The sequence below is a fragment of the Aquila chrysaetos genome, chromosome 14 (assembly GCF_900496995.4).
Source record: "Aquila chrysaetos chrysaetos chromosome 14, bAquChr1.4, whole genome shotgun sequence".
NCBI lineage: Eukaryota > Metazoa > Chordata > Aves > Accipitriformes > Accipitridae > Aquila > Aquila chrysaetos.
In genome coordinates this window covers 29166007-29183064 of record NC_044017.1, presented here as the reverse complement: position 1 = coordinate 29183064, position 17058 = coordinate 29166007, and the positions used below count along the sequence as shown (strand labels likewise).

At 39.5% G+C, this 17058-nt stretch overlaps 1 protein-coding gene across 3 annotated transcripts in view; it reads right to left on the bottom strand.

The window, feature by feature from the left end:
* Positions 1–5394: 5394 nt before the first annotated feature.
* Positions 5395–17058, bottom strand: part of DGKH (diacylglycerol kinase eta) — a 175400-nt gene continuing 163736 nt past the window's right edge. For all 3 annotated transcript variants that reach the window (XM_030036453.2, XM_030036454.2, XM_030036455.2), the window contains one exon: positions 5395–16427. In XM_030036453.2, the coding sequence (XP_029892313.1) occupies positions 16338–16427 (90 nt within the window). In that variant the 3' untranslated portion in view covers positions 5395–16337. The remainder of the gene's footprint in view (positions 16428–17058) is intronic.

Here is a 17058-nt window from a genome sequence, read left to right as displayed (position 1 = left end):
TTTTCAACTCAACAGCCCCAGCAGCCACTAAGGATTAAAGCTGTATACTGAAACAATATCATCTGTGTTTTCGGAAATGTGTTTCCCCATGCTCATACTCCATCCAGTAAAAAAAAAAAGCTTCAATACCTGTGTAAAATGATAATCACGTGCTTGAAGTTAAGAGGCACCACCAGTGTTGGTGTTGGATGCCCTCAAAGACACTGAGGGCCAAAGGAGAATGGAAGGTAAGAGAAGCAGCTGCCCCGCAAAGTGTGATGTTATCAACTGGCTTTTTGCTCCAGTTTTATTTTTAACTATCAAAAGTGGAGGACAAGAGAAAAAGACGGGATTCAGAAAGAGAAACTGCATTTTAGCTCAGGTATTGAATGTCTTCTGGGAAAGTCCTGCTAGCAGTTGTAATTTGTGTAGCTCTAAAAGAGAATCACTTCTGTTCTAGGCCAGTGAAAAGAGTCAATGCAAAAAGAAACACTTCAACTTATTATAAAGGTCTTGAACCACTAAATAAAATTTAAAAAAAATCAGTTAATATTGAAAGCAAACCAAGCTTTGGTGAAATAGTAAGGGACTCTAACAAGAAATTGTAACATCATCGTTATACACACTTTATGCTCAATGATGCTTTAGGCACCAGAATCACCCGGTGCCCAAAACTAAGGTGCAGCAGAATTCTAGTGTGGCACAGACCCTAAAATTCTCATTTTTTTCTCTGTTTAACATGAGAGGTGGGAATCTGATGGCAGCAACAAGTGATTCTGGCAGGGAGAATGGGAACTTAATGGGTTGGTAAAACGTCACGTAACATCTTTCCAGGACTGTGCTTCCTCCCAGGCAAATCCCTTCTACCAGCCCAAAGGTAGCCTCATGGTCAGGCTCCCACAAGTCACAAAGCAAGTAGGTCTACTGAGGATAGGAGTCCTCTTTAAATTAAGGGAAACTATTTTTCCTTTCCACTTCCCCAGGGATTAGTCTGGATATCAGAAGCATTCAAACTGGGTATTAGATTAACAGCTGTAAAGGAACCACAAGGGGTTTATGTTTCAGGCTTTTCTCCATTTAATCCAGCGAGGGAAAAAGTCTTTAATAAAATCCCAGATTCATCAGCCATCTAAGAAAACATAGGACACTGAATCTTGCTTTCAAAATATATACATTTTGAGAGGGGATTTATGTTGCAAAAATAAGCCATGACCTACTGTTGATCCTGCTAGCAAACAATATGGGTTAATGATTTAACTTCTATTTAAAAACTAGCACTTCATCAAACCTTAATTGAGCTTAGTCAGCCAGTAGCTATGGTTCTCACTGACTGAGAAATAAATGGTGATTGATTGTCCTGACATAATGAATTGTTATTGCATTTTTCAGGAATTTAGGCTCATTTGCCCTAGCTGCTCTTTCCACAATGCTCAGAAGATTTAATTAATATTCCTATCAATATTTTAAATAGGCTTAAGATTCTGGGAATTACAGAGTAATCATTTTCATGGCTGAGTAGCCACAGGGAGATGAAATTACATTGAAAATTTTAATACTGAGGACGTTTGATTTGTAAAGCGCTATATACCTTCCTAAGACAACTCTGGGAAGGTTTTACGCTGAAACTGTAAAATTTATGCTGTTCATTTCTTGATGCTGTGGTGGAGCAGGGCTGGCACAGGTATTGTCTACTCCATCTCTCCCCGTGTAGCTGTCTAATTCCCTTATAAACTCTTTAAGGGCCATATTTGATTTTTATTCATATATAAACTCATTTAATTATTTTCTTCTGATGAGATAGATAACAAATGACAGATGCGACTTTAGCTGGCAGCTGGAAAAATAATTTCAGATTTCAACTGAATTTTACGAGGCAATTGATGCTGTCTGATGCTCTCCCACCTCTTGATCTCGAGTGTCCCTCCTGTACCAACACTTCCTTGGGTTTACGGTGTGCGGATTACCTGAGAGAAGGTGCTCAAAACACGGTGGCGTGGAAGGTGGAGGCCCAGAAGAGAGGAAGCGAGAGAGACCGAATGACAGAGCAGAATCACGTAAAGCTCCTTAGAAAGTCAGTGCTTAAAAAAGAAAAACTCACTTTATAACATACTGTTTTATTCAAGTGCGTGGGTTTTAATTTTAGGGAAGGGTTGCCTACACAACTCCAGGTAAAGGCATCCTCCTCCGAAGCAGCGCTCTGGCTCCGATGAGGACTCGGCCCCAGAACCCGCCGGCTCCTCCCAGTGTTTGTAGAAGCTGCCAAAGGAGAAAGGATGGCCTGAAATCATTACCTGCCAAGATTTTTGTGCAGGTATTCTGAATTAACTTGTGAACATGCTACGCTTAAAAAAGCAGCTTCCCCTCACTCCAGAGAAACCACGTTTTGGAAGCAGCTCCGTGACATCTCCAACCGCTCTTGAATTTTCTCAATATTTCTTCATCTGAAAATAGCCCCCGATGTTTCCGATTGACCAAATTCATGCTTTTAAGCAGAGTTAGCTGGAAAATAAGTCATCGGGCGTAAATCAGCAGCATATACTCTTAGGCTGCTTGCAGGCTCCTGCGTGAGCACTTGCTGACTTGACCTTCAGAGAACTGACGGCTTCAACGGCGGGTCGGCCGAGCGGCGCCCAGGAACTCTCAGCAACGCGGCGTTCCCTCAGGGCGAGGGAAAACATGCCGGTCCTTGAATAGCTATGCCATTAGCAGATTATTATTATGAGGGACAGTGCGTTAGGGATTCAGAGGTATTACATGTGTGATTTTTAATTAATGAACTGATTTATTCAGAGGATAGCGTGACTGCCAGGAGAACGCGTGTCTGCTGTTACACTGGTGTCGCTAGGCAGCAAACAGATTTTTTTCGGAACGAAAGCGAAGAAAGGAAATTGCACTTGGCGAAGCGTAATTGGGAAATGACGGTGGGCACCTGAGAAGGGCCGAAAGCTTTGAGACACGGGAGAGGCAAATAACAGCTAAAGGGCAGAGCGGAGGAATGAGTTCAGAGGGGTAAGCGCAGGCACAGCTGCGCGCTGCCGTCAGGGAAAGGAAATGGAAAACTAAAACCCGAGCAGAAATCCCGCTGCCTCGATGAGGCATCTGCCCCGTCCCAGGATGTCCCGTTTCATCACCGTGACATCTATCCACCTCTCCCTCTATAAAAAGAAAGACGCATTTCCGCGTAGATCCCCTCGGTTCGCGGCCGGAGGAGGCGGACCGGGGCCAGCTGCCGCTCTCGCTCACCTCTCCTGCGTTCGGCCAGCACAGAAGCTATTGCGCCCGCTCTCCGTGTCTTGTCACGCTTGCAGCGCAAATTCGATCCACCTCGTCCTCCTGCCATTAGATGGCTGGGGACAATCAAGGCCACGGTTCCGGTGTCGTAGGTTATTTTATTTCTTAAAGGCGTGCTTGTAAGTATGATCAGAACTGCAGTTGTATAATTAGAAAATAGCTTGTAATAACTCCAGAAGGAAATGGTACGGACAACTAGTTAAATACACAGCCAGACTGCGGTAACGCCATGCTCCCACAGCTGCTTCCAGGACAGGGGCAGATTTTAATCTCAACACAAACTTCCAGTGGCCTGAATGGCATCCCTGTAAAATAATTTTCCTTCCCACTTTTTGCCGTGCCTACTGTTCTACTACTGCAGTATTCTAATATTTGAATATTCTGTCATTAACGTGAAACAAGAGAGCTGCTAATACTGCCATCGGTTTCATTTTTGCCTTGTAGATTGTCACTCCATCCCAACTAAACCTCTTTAAATAATTCTCTGCTACATTTTGTGCTTTAGACAAGACATCTATACAGCCCTTTTCTGATAAACTGTCTGGGCAAGAACTCTATTCGATTTGCTTCTAGGGATTTGCTTTGGGACTTCTAATTCAAACTCTTTCCTGTCTACCACCTCCTTTTTTTCAGATTTCAAAGAATTTAGTCACGGGAGTTAAAAGTTAGCACAATTTCAAAGTCCTTATCATCAGCTATTCAGTGTCACTGGCATGAACAGATTGATTATACACCACAAGTACTAAAGTATATATTGTGGTATGAAGTTTGCCCATTTAACCAGACTCCTTTTAAAATTATTAAAAACTTCCCTAACTGCATCTCCCAAGTTAAGGCTTATAATGCAACCACTTTTTTCACATTCTTTGACTTCTTATTCGCAGCAATCTACCATACGGGCAAGAAGAACTATGGGAAGCCTACCTTTTGTTAAGTCTTACCGCTAGAAGCAATTCTGGAGAGTTGATGGTATCAATATACCATCATATTCAGTCTCCTCATATACTGCAGAGTGCCATGCCCAGCGGTGTCCCCTACTTTACCTCGTTAGCTATTTCTCCTAATAGTGTCTCTCATTTATGCCAATGCTTTATTACAACCAACCACTTCAGATTAGTTAAAGAAACCGAACGCGCACGAAACACACCCAAAATTAAAGTACAGGCTTCAATCCTAAGAGATTTGTAAGCGCCTGGAATTCATCGTGTGTTCAAACGGCCAGCGCTGACCTTTAAGCATTCTGGGTTATCCATAAAAACGCCTCTCGCGCGTACGATCACTTCGGGACGAGAGGGTGCCAACCACAAGACGATTGCCTTCATCAACCACAAGATTATCGCCTTCATCGACTGACTTAGGTTCCTATACACTATATTTTTCCTTCTGTATACGCCACTGTTTGTAGTTACTGTCACACCGTGTCTTGTGTCGAGTACCAGCCTCGCAGCTCGCTGACCGACAACACGGCGGTTGATGATTGCCGGCAGACCTGCCCTCTGGCTTCAGCCCTGGCACGGAATCAGCTCAAACGAGCGTTTATCTAGGCTGGTGTTCCAGAGGCTCGGTATATACTACTACGGAAAAATGTGTTTGTTTTACTGCCACTTACCGTGGAAAAACGGGCACTACTGTATATTGTGTTTCAACGACTGTTGTTACTATGGATGCAAATGTAAATCTATTTTTACATTTAATACGCCGTATGCCAGCAAGATCTAGCGGAAGATCCCTGCAAATATAAACACCTACATGCACAGTGACCTACTTACAAGTTACATGTGGGCTTGCACGTAGCCATATAAAGTACGTTTAAAAGCTGTATTCAAAGCCTGTAATTTAAAACAATTTTCAGGGAGTGTGTGGCAGACTGAATAGAAATGATGCTTGATAGTAATTCATCCAAATTTTATTTAGTTTTAACATACAGAGTTTTCTTTTAAATTACAAAGGCTTACACTGTGCCAAGGACTTGCCATTGTATTGATTTCAATGGGGAATTTTGGTTTGCCTTTGATGACATTGGTAGCAGCCCACATTTTGAGTGGGTAACATCTAAAATTCAGTGTCATGATGTTCAAGGATTTCCACTGATTTCCAGACACAGAAAAAATTCAAGGAATTACATACATTGAATGCATTCTGTTTATTTGAGAAGGAAGATCTCATACGAGTGCCCATTATGGAAGGCATCTCTTATCATGTACAATAAAATCAACCATTGCTTCCAGCAGAATACAAAAATACACATCTCAGTGACTTCCATACAATAATAAATATGTAATCATGCATCCAACAATAAAAAGGCACGGAAAACTGGTCACTTAGTAGTCATAAAAATTACTAACTATATTAACAAAGCCACCCAAATTATCTGTACAAGGAAATGTAACAATATATTCCAAAGGTGAAAACACATAAAACATCTTTAAAATAGTATATGCAATAAATACCTCAATTGTTTTTTATATATTAAAAATAAAACTGTGCCATTGTAAACAGTATGTAAACAAACAAAATTCACTGTTCCTTACCATTATTACAAGTAAATAAAGCCAAAAGTTACACCCCTGCTCTGTTAGATATACTTCATTGGCAAGTTTTGTCAGGCAGTTTAAAGTTTTACTCTTTTCTGCAGCAAACAGAGCCCGCTACGTGTGTGTAATTGTTAAGTACTAGAGCAATCGCCAAGCTTCAAAACTGACTACCCCGAATGCAATAGGTCATCAGATAGAACCGAAACTAGGAAAAGCAATTTTTGCAGTGTTACGGACAAAAGTCATTTATTTATACTACATATAATAGTGTCAGTAAAACGTAGCCGCTTATATACCACTGCTCTCCTCTAGGTCTCGGGCGCTGTACAAAGGTGGTAAAGCATCCTTAGTCCCACGGGCGGAGAAAGTGAGGCACCCCAAGGTTAACTGAGTTGCCCCCAGTCTTGCACCAGCTCCGCGGCAGGAAACTAAAGGCAGAATCCAGACCTCCAGCCCCTTCCCCCTCGTTTCCTCGCGTATCCTCTACTCGTCATTGCCTTTCAGACAAATAATGGTGTGTCCTGAACTCCAGTCGCGGTTAGAATTACAGAATGATAACGAACATGCAAAAGGAAAGTTGCCTGCTCACTCGGGCGCCCATCTGCTCCCGTTAACAATCACGGGGGTTTGCCACTGACCGCAGCGGGAGCACAATAGGAGATTTTTTTCCCCCAAATCTGTAATCGGATCCACAATAGCAGACTAGCGAGCGCAGGCAGAGCCCTGTGCATCCTCCACGAGCCTACTGATCACCTCGACTGTTTTTTCTTTTGAGGTCTGTTTCTATAGCCAACAAACTCCCGGAAAGTTCAACCAAGGTACATACTTCCTTCCTTATTAGCAAGGGGAAGAGTAGGAATCTGAATATGATCCTTTCTTAAAACAAAATTACAGCAAACGACTCCTGAGAGCAGTGGGCATTCTGCACAGATGTCTTCGGAAAGAGCCTCACGGGGGAATACGGCTGGCTTGCTATTTCTTCAGCTTTTGATAACATTGGCATAACTACTACATTTTACAAATCCTACTGTATCCCTGGGATGACTATCTACGATGAATATAAACTTACCTGCTCTGGACACATATCTCAAAGTGCATGATAGCTCTTCTTTGAAAATGATATTTTTAGCCTTAGATGAAGAAATTAAGATGCATCTATTTAGCTGTTTCACAGCCTTATGTCTTTTTACAGGAAGAATATACTTAGAGCATACACAATTAAAAGACACCCTGAAAAGGGATTTAGGAAGCGCTGCATTAAGGTATTTTTCCTCCCTGGTGCTATTAAAGAACTGATCCTTCTTTCTCTAAACAAGTGATTTCTCTAATGTCAAGCAGTTGTCTGATTTGCCTTACCACTTAATAGTTTCATAATTTTATTCATCCGTAAAATATTAAAAGAATCATTCTACTGACTGGCTCTGAAGATACCTCCATGGCTTGAGGAGAAGTTTAAAGCCATATACTATAATAACTTCCTCCCAGCCCCGATAAGGTACTTTTGGATGAGGTACTTCAAGTGTCTCATTCCAGATCTGTAGAGCCAGGTGAGCTGCATGAAATCAGCAGGTATACAAAATAGACGGGACTACTTTTTATTCATCAATAAATAATTCTTCATTTTCACCTGCCACGCTGCATGCCCTCTTTGTGGAGAGAGGTATGAAAGGTGATCTGGTTTTAGAAGATTTTGTATTAAATCTTACAAAAGTTATTTTAGAAGGTATTTTCTTAGACATATTCAAGGACCAGACCAATGAAAAATTCTGTACATTCTCTGAGGCATATAGTCCCACCTGTGTTGTAGTTTGCAGGTTCTGTAGAAAAATCCAAATAGCAACTGCAGATTTCACATTGGGAAAAAATAAATACATTTCACTCATTTAAAAAAATTATCACAGTAGGAAAATAGCCAGTAAACAATAGATTCAGAGGGGTTTAATCTTGGCCCCAGTGAGATCAATGGGAGTTTTACCAAGGATTTCAACAAAGCCAAAATTTCACCCAGAATCACATACAATTCTTTAGCTGACAACAATCATAAACATCCTGCCACTCCATTGTATAAGTTAAATATTAATAAGCATCTGTAAACATCCTGCAATTCGTCTGATATAAAAAATACTATAATAAAAACAATGCAGCATTTCAAGCATTGTATAGTTTTAAGTTTTTTTGGCTCTACACACAAGTTGGCATCACTATAGTGGGCAAAACCAGGGTATGTATATACATATATATATATACAGGTGTGCACGCACATACACACTGCAAACTAAGTACTACATATACACACACACACGCATATGCAAATACTGGCAAGAGAACAACATTCATAGGTATGGCATTTAAAAGTCTACCGATGGTCAGTCTTGATGATAACTTTTATGCGAGGAAGAGTTTCTACCTACTCAAATCCTTTGTAGGCTTACACATAAATGCTAAAACTAAATTACATGAGCAATCTCCAAGGGGGACTGAAGTGCTCTTTAAAGCTAAGCACGTGCCTAAGTCCCAACAGATCTGTATGTTTGCAAAGACGATGGACTTTCCTGTGGAGCGAACGGGGAACGAAGGGCAGAACCTACCAAGCCTGCAGCAATTTTTACCTAAACCAGTATAAATCATGTTAGATGTTTTAATTTTCTATTGAATATGTTTCTGAATTGGGTCAAAATTGTGCGTTTCAGCTTTTTGCTACAAAACACAATTCAGACCCAAATATGAATTATGCAGAAAACTATACAGCATCACATCTCCGCAACATTTCCACGTGCACTTTATGCACCCATTCATGCAAGTAGGTGGATGTTACTACAGAATTAACTAACAGGTGTACTTGACTGGAATACTAGTTTAAGTGACAAGCCTGGCTAATGAGAGGAATCAACCATGTTGGGCTGGGAGCCTCTCAGGAGCTTTAAAATACCTTGAGATTAAATTTACTTTTTTACATGCCAGAACATTACACCGCAAGTACATTCATGTGATTCCATAGCGCTCGGCGTTTCAAGATACCTGCTCTGGACGTACAGTTGTGGCGGTGAGAAGTTTTGTTAGTACGAACTGATATGTTTGCTGTCACCGTGAATTAAGACAGCAAGTTGGTAGTATTAGATGTCATTAAATGATTTGTGTGTGATGACAGCAACGAAGAAGCACCAGATCTCTGTTGCAGAGATCAGGCCCTCTTCACCTCTCAGAAGCTCCTCAACGGCTTGTACTCTTTATGTACAAATCCCATCTGTTGCACATCTCACCTTCTGCTGTGAATATTATCTTGCCTTTTGATGATCCCCTCAACACACAAGCTTCAGCAAACTAAATTACTAGGTAAGTGGCAGCTCTAGGGAGGTCCCATGTTTCAGCTCTTTTAGGATTCAAAGGACACAGTGTAAGGGAGTGGCTAATGAAATGAATTATTTCAGGACAGGTTCACAAGCTGTGCTCTTTAAGGGGGGGAAAATGGCAATTTTTGTCACATACGGACACCCGCATTGTTCAAAGTGCATGTTTTAAGGAGACAGAAATCCAGGACACAAAGTACGGACACCACAAGTGACAGATGCCTGTAGAAAATCCTCTGAAATCTGGCTAAGCAGTACAGTCCAAATGCCTGTTCAATATAGAGAGATGGCATCTCGTGAGAGGACAGTGCCACTAGAAACTTCACGGGGGTATCCGCATGCCTGTGTGCTTGCTATAAACCTTCACAAACTGTTCCGATAGAAAATCTTACGTTCTTAAAATTCTCATTAAGAGCCCCCAGGCCTGATTTGCCAGCACACGTGCTCTCCCTCCCTGAAAAGCAAGACCAAGCAGCTTCGAACGGCTTTCCTCATCCACCCCATTCATGTAATAATTGGCTGTGACTGCAATGAGAATTAGTCCCAAACAGAGCTTACCTCAACTAACTCGGGGAGAAAAACAGTCATGTCTGTAACTCTTTCCCTGTTAATGACATTGCCAGGTTATTAATTAAGCTAAAATGTTTTCTATCCAATTAACACTTTAGTTTATTAAAAGTAGGACTTAAAATGCTAATTTCCTTTAAATATTCATAGTAGGCATTTGGGGCACTGTGAGGGTTTAGGTTTTGGCTTTTCACTCGGTTTCCATCCCGAAAACAAATTACCCAATTTTACTTGTAGTTCATTTCTTCCTGGTTTCATCTTCCAGTTCACATGCTCTAGTATAACATAGCTATACCTGGATCAAACACAGCTTCCTAAAAGAATTGCTTCCAATGAACTTGGAAAAAAAATAGAATTTAAAGTACTTCAAACTTTGTACCATATCGCTTTTACTTCCAGTATCTTTTCAATCCTAACACTAACCTTTCAGTCATACTACAAATATATTTTTCCGAAGTGTTTGTTCCATAGAATAAAATACAGCTTAGTCACTTGTGTACTTGTCCTACTAGATAATTTCTAGTATTTTCAAAAGTCTTACACAGCTGCTGGAGTTAGCAAAACCACCTCTCCTTCCAAGGGCATTCCAGTAGCTAGTGTTAATTGTTAGTGGCACGGCAAGCTAAATACAGCTTTTAGCGGGGACTGCAAGAGTATAACTTAAAGGATTTTTGTCCACCATGGCTATGCTAGAGCTTGGAGCCTGAAGCCCTGCTCAATCTAGATCTCCTGGAACATGCTACAGCTTTCTCCTAGCCGGCCTGTCCAGCTCTTCTGAACAGAAACGGGGGGAGACAGGCGAGGGTCTCATCTTGCCAAGCAGCTGGGAAGTCATCCAGACACAGGAGCTGGGAAACAGCGTGAGAACATTAGTAGAGACATGACCTGCGTTAAACAGAAATTATGTACCAGCTTCTTCTGCCCTTGCTAATATAAGCAATAGGTTATGTGAACTCAAACTCCCATCAAAGAGTTTATATAAAAAGTGCTTGTATCAACTGGGAGACAAGGGCTTCAATTAATTTAAAACAGATGTTTATAGTTTTACCAAGCAAATGTATGAATTCTGTGTTGACTGCTCTGAAGGTGGTAGGTCTTTAACCACTGCAGCTAAATTCATTACAATTTGCCCAGGAATACTTGCAGGTCTGTAATTGCCAGCATTTTGTTAGTTTGCCAAAGTGTTAACAGTGCTAATATTTTATTTTTTACAGTTGATGAGGGGATGATGTTTTAAGTTTAATTCTATGGGCTGGAAAAAAAAAAAAAAAACAACTTTCAAAACCATTTTTTTTTTTCAGTTAAAATATTGAGGGCAATCACTATTGAGCCTACAGAAGTTGCTATGAATTTTGGTATTAGCTCCGACTGGCTACAGGAATAGTCTCCTGGAAGTCTCCAGATGGCTTCCAAATGGAATATAATTTCTGAGAAACAGACTGGACTTCTGTATGGCAGAAATGAGCATTTCAAGTACACAACCTAACCATTAACAGAGCTATTAAACCTAATCCAACAGTAGTAGAAAAGAACTAGAAAATTTTTTTCTTTTTGTAAAAAAGATCAATTTCCACACTATATTCTATACATAAATACAGAAATTTATACAACCAGTAAAGATCTTCTATTGATAATTACCGAATGATGCTTTATCAATCGTGCTGACACTACCATTCATCTCTGAAGCGGCAGCAGAGATATTTTAAGTCCTGTCCAAACTCCTCAGCTGCTCAAGTCATCAAAAACTCCTCCTTTTACTTAAGACAGCAATACAGTCATGTACAGTTCCTGCAAACATTAAATCTTTGCAATTAGAATAAGCAGCATCAACCACTGATGATATGAAAAAATCATACCACAAAGGATCCAATCTATGAAAACAGCATCAAAAAAGTGGGAGAGCCCGTGGTATAAATGTAACACTCAGGACGCTGCAGTTGAGAGGTACTTCGGTCACTGGGGTGAAAAAATAAATTTATAATTACTTATATAATTTTCTGTGGCTCCCACTTACTCACATGAGTGACAAGATGATTTCCTGGTTGTAAGCTGAATATATTGCTCCAGCTCGGTTATCCTCAACAACATACATCACTTGTGACTTTACCTTTCACAAAGACTTTTTGCACTGCTCATTATTAGTTACCAGAGCTGTCAAACTTATATGCAAGAACTTAATACTTAGGGGCAGAGACAGACCAATGGAGAAATAATAGTAAACACTAGTAATGCAGTCATTAATAGGAAGCATCAAGCAAAATGGAATCACTGTGGGGGTTGTTGTCTTACATGTCCATTGTGGAATTATCTATGTATAACATGTAGTTTTACATCTATTTTTAAAGTTGGACTATGGAACATCCTCTCATATTTGCTTTATATATTAATTTTCCATTACATGTGAAAAAGGTCTCCTGCCAGTCTTCCCGAAAGGAAGACGAGATGCATCGAAAAACACTGATGATTTTACCCTTGAAATAAGATCTGTTCATTATCAAGGCATTATGGAATTTTCATTAAGTGAATTAGTATCGCTGAGTTCAATTAAAAAGTCAAAATTGGCAGCTATTTCTCAACAAAAAGCATAGGAAAATATGAAATGGGCCATTATAAAAAAAATCAATTCCTCTTGTTTGAATTACAGTTCTACAACATCGCAGCATGAATTTCTTTGGGCAGGGTTGGAGAGAGAAAGATGATTTCTATTGATTATTATTTACGGGACCAAGCATGTTTACTCCAGTCCCAAAGTAAGAAATACTGGATTGAAATAGTCTGGGAGGGTTTTTGATCACACGCTTTACATTTTACTGTTCTTCCAAGTTTAAAATATTTTTCTTTGAAAGAAAGAGAGGTTCGAGAGAAAAAAAAAAGTGGTTAAGGAGAAATACATAAAAATGTACCATAAAGAAAATTTGTAATTGCCATCATATAAAAAATTTCATTTTTGAACAAGTTTTTTCTTTAAAGTATTGTAAAAAACCCTCAACACCTACAACCATGAGTTTGCCTGATTTCATTCAGTTTCTAAGAAGAAGGCATTAGGCATTATAAAGGCAATACTTGCATGACCCGAATCAGAGGTTGCTACAGCAATTGAATACAGTGAAATGGAAAAATCCTGTTCAAAATTGACAAAACAGAAACATGCACTTCGCAGTCTGCTGCCATTTAAAAACATGGATTTCTCCTCTTCCTCTTTCTGAGGTGTAGGGCATTTCATCTATATGAATACCAGCTGCTTCAAAAAAAATGCCAATTGCTCTGTATTCCTTTCAGATTTTAAGGTATGCTGACTGACCACGGAAATTAAGTGTATTTTACTAGGGGAAACAAATTCATCCGGTAAACTCTGTATAGTCATTTTTTGTCTTGATAAATCTAGCATGTTGAATCGGGCTCCACAATATCTATTGGGATAACTTGTGTTCTAAAAAACTAACTACTTTGGGGGGATGTGTTTACCTTATTTTTGCTGAAATATTGGGATGTATGCTTTGAAGCACTTTAAACGTCAAGATTAAATTATAAAGAATTCAGTTCATTAAAAATGTAGCTATGTACGTCCTTAGTTCTAGGAGCTGGGACTTCTACAGCAGTAAGGAAAAAAAAAACCAATACTTGGAAATTACAATAATCATGAGATAGTAACACTGGGTTCAAAAGTCTTTCTTTAGAAAAGCCACATCACTAAACACAGTTACGACCCATGACCTCGGCAAAGAAACCCTGTAAAATATTTTGAGCCTCCTTGTCAGATGCATTTGGATTTGATAGCCAACACTAGTCTAAGGCATAGAGTTGCATAAAATTTGCTCTCCTGGGCATCTAATAAATACAGCATAAATGATGCTTACAATTTTCTTTCTACTTGCACGTTTAAAAAACCCTTCTGCTTAGGACAATCGAAGTTAAATTCTTTGGTGGTCATTTAAAAAAAAAAAAGAACTATACAAAGACAATTGATCATTAGTCCTATATTGAGGTAATTTGAGGAGTGCCACAAGAAAGTTGCGTTACAAACAACGTCTGCCCATTTTCCCTGCCTAAAAGCAGCTCCCTTTTTTTAATGTACTCAGCGTAGACCTCTACAGGGACCTGAAGAGATCCTGTTCCATAGCCCATCTTAACACATTGCATATAGCAAGGCTGAAGGTAGTAAAGAGAGTGTATCCTACAATCAGGAAAGCAAAGGAAGTTCTTCTATGTATTCTGTCCTTGAATTGACCAGAAAGATTAACTACGTAGTCTACCGTAACATCTGATATATTAGAACGCTGCCACACGTTAAAATATAGCGTAGCTTACAGAGAAACAAAGAGAAAAGGAAATACAACTTGCAAAGACGTGACAGATGCCATCTGAACTTCATTAAAGGGGTGAATGTCAAGTACATTAAAAAATATATAATCTTTCCATTGTTTGCCTAACTTCCCATTGTTTGCATATGCTTTTCATACAACAGCATGAAAATCATGTCACTTGGCAAAGGGATTTTGGTTTGTTTTTTACAGAAACCCTAATGGAACATAGCCTTTTACTTCTGTTTGTTTACCAGAATAATCAATTATATCCACAGAGCTCCCAGAGTGGTGCCTGTTGAACCTACAGCAACAAGAGCACATAGTACTATAATTGGATATAAACGAAGGCTGGTTTGGTCCTTCTGATTTTTTTTTTTTTTTTTTTCAATAAAACAATGAGGGGAATAGCTCTTACTTTCCAAGGGATGATTCCCATCTACTTTCCAAGGGATGACTCCCATCATACTCACAAGAAAGGGAGGGCAAAGCCAGGATGCAGTACTTGACGTTGGCCCCTTCAGACAGGGGAGATGAGATAAGCTTTGGAAAAAACAAATGAAACCTTACTCTGCTGCCTACGAGGAAAACATAAATAGATATTAAGATACTTTTTAACCTGTAAGAAATGTCAAAGCTACTTGATTAAGTAAAAGTCAAGTGTTCCTCGTGCTGCAATGACACGTTGTTAGGAACAGCAAGCAGACAGCAATTCTGTGCAAGTTTTCTGGCAGGTGGTGCAATATCATCTCATCTCAAACATTTAAGTAGGTTTTTTTGTAGATATATGCAAATTCTTTTTCTGCTAGATTAATATTTTTGTGAAAAATTAACCAGGAAATTCAATTATGAAGCTATGTTTCATTTAAGTAAACTATAAATAACCTTATAAACTCTGGTCTAACGCAGTTTCTAAACAAAGATAGTTTTCATTTTTTAACCTGTTTACATTCATGGATTACTATCTTGCATGTGATTCATCTTTGCATGCATAGTGTAAAACCTTAGAGTTTGTTTTTTGAATTTTTATGATCTACCCATGTAGGAGTGCTGACAAGAAACAAATTGATGCCTTTGTAAAGAAATGCATACAGAGACATTTTTAAATTAATAGTTAATTAGTAATGAGTAAAAGCTTACCCCACAAAAATCAAATCAGCTGCTACATTTTAAAACTCTTCTTATGTCTGATAAATAAAATGAATTTTCCTGCAAAAAATTTTCATTAATGTTTCAACCTGCTTTTTGAACAATAGAATAAATAAAGCCATTAGTGCCTAAAAGTTCAAATATGCTACAGCTGTTTGAGATAACAGAACAACTACATTAAAATGCACCATGAGAAGATCCTTTATCATTTTCCATGCAGGAAGCCAATTGATATTTTTGTGAGGTACCGGTCTTTCAAAAATACTCGTAAGTTAGTTACCTGATATACCTTCTGTACATGGTATATTTAAAAATCTAGCTGTACAGTGTTTCAATCATATATAATGCATATAATTGGCTGAATATGGCACAAATGCTAAGTTTCCACACCCACACATCCTTTGCCGTAGGAACACATTTTAGGCATAACACAACACTGAAGAATAGAAAAGTGCCTGAAACTGAAAAAAAACCAAAACCAAAAGCCACTCAAGTAGTAATAAATTAAATCTCATTCAAACCGATACAAAAGTTGTTCAAGTGTTTAAAGTATCAGATGTGTCATGCAACAGAACAACAGACGATTCAGGCAGGCACACCATGCGTTATAGTTTGCATTCATGGTCTCACGAGGTTATCTCTCCCCGCGTCTGCGTGGCCAGCGAGTGCTGGGTACCTGCGGCACTGCTAGGCTCACGTCTCGAACCTCCAAAACCTCTCCGTCTCCTGCACAGGAGGTTTTACGGAGCTGTGCCTCGGAAGGATAACCGGACAACCTCATGCTGTACAGTGGTATCTTGCTGCAGCATAAAGAGAGGCATACTGAGCTGCATGGAAGCAAAGCAATCATTTCTTGATTATATTTTCCAGTCAGTGCAGTTCACCATAAACCAATCGATTTACCAAAATGTGCTTATCCGAACTGGCCAAGTTTGCACGCCGAGAAAACGTCTTCACGGAACACGTCACCTTTTCCTTTTTTTTTGGCACAAATCCTTTTGTAGTCTTGCAGCAAGCTCTTCACCATACAAGAATTCAGAGATACTAGCCTGTACAAACACTGGTGCTTATTCTTCCATAGAGTAAACTACAAAGACAGCCAAGTGCCTGCAACAGCTTTGCCTCTCCAGCAACTTTCCCTTCTCTCTCTACGGAGAGCACCAGCGTAATTACACTTCAGACAAAGGGGTGTTCTTGCCGAGCTCTTTAATTCCCTGGAGAATTCGCTTCATATGACCCACTTTCGTTATCCCCAGGTCCTACAGAATCAAAAAAAAAAAAAAAAAAAAAAAAAGGAAAAAAGAGAAAAAGAAGGAAGTTTATTTACAAAAAGGAAAAAAACCACCCCATTGATTATGATCTAGCCATGCAACAGATATCTAGAAATGTGCTCACTGCAGTCAACATTAGCCAAAAAAGATTCCATGGCCCTAGCAAGTGTTGCCTAACAAAATAATTGCTTAGAGCATACAATGAATCCTTCTCTGTCTTGCAGACAGAAAATTACTTACCTGCAATAATGACAACCCAAGGCACTGCAATATCTGTCAAAAACATCTTTCACTTGACTTCTGAGTACAAAACCTTTCACAATTTCTGGCAAAAAAAGAACAAGCTCCCCCTCCTCTCTAATACAGCAATAATGCTTGGTAGGATGTGATGGATTAGAGCTTCTGTCCAGCAATGTCACTTGATCTGAGGCCCTATGATGTCTGTTTTAATCAACAAACACACATATCCCCAGTTTCTCAAGGGAAAGTGGATGTAACGGCTACAGGCATGTAGGACAACTTCCCTTTAGAGAGCAATAGAAAAGGTAAGCATTTGTTTTTCATTCCAAAAAGGTGACGTCTCCCAACATGGATCTTCCTGATTAGAGAGCTGGAAGAA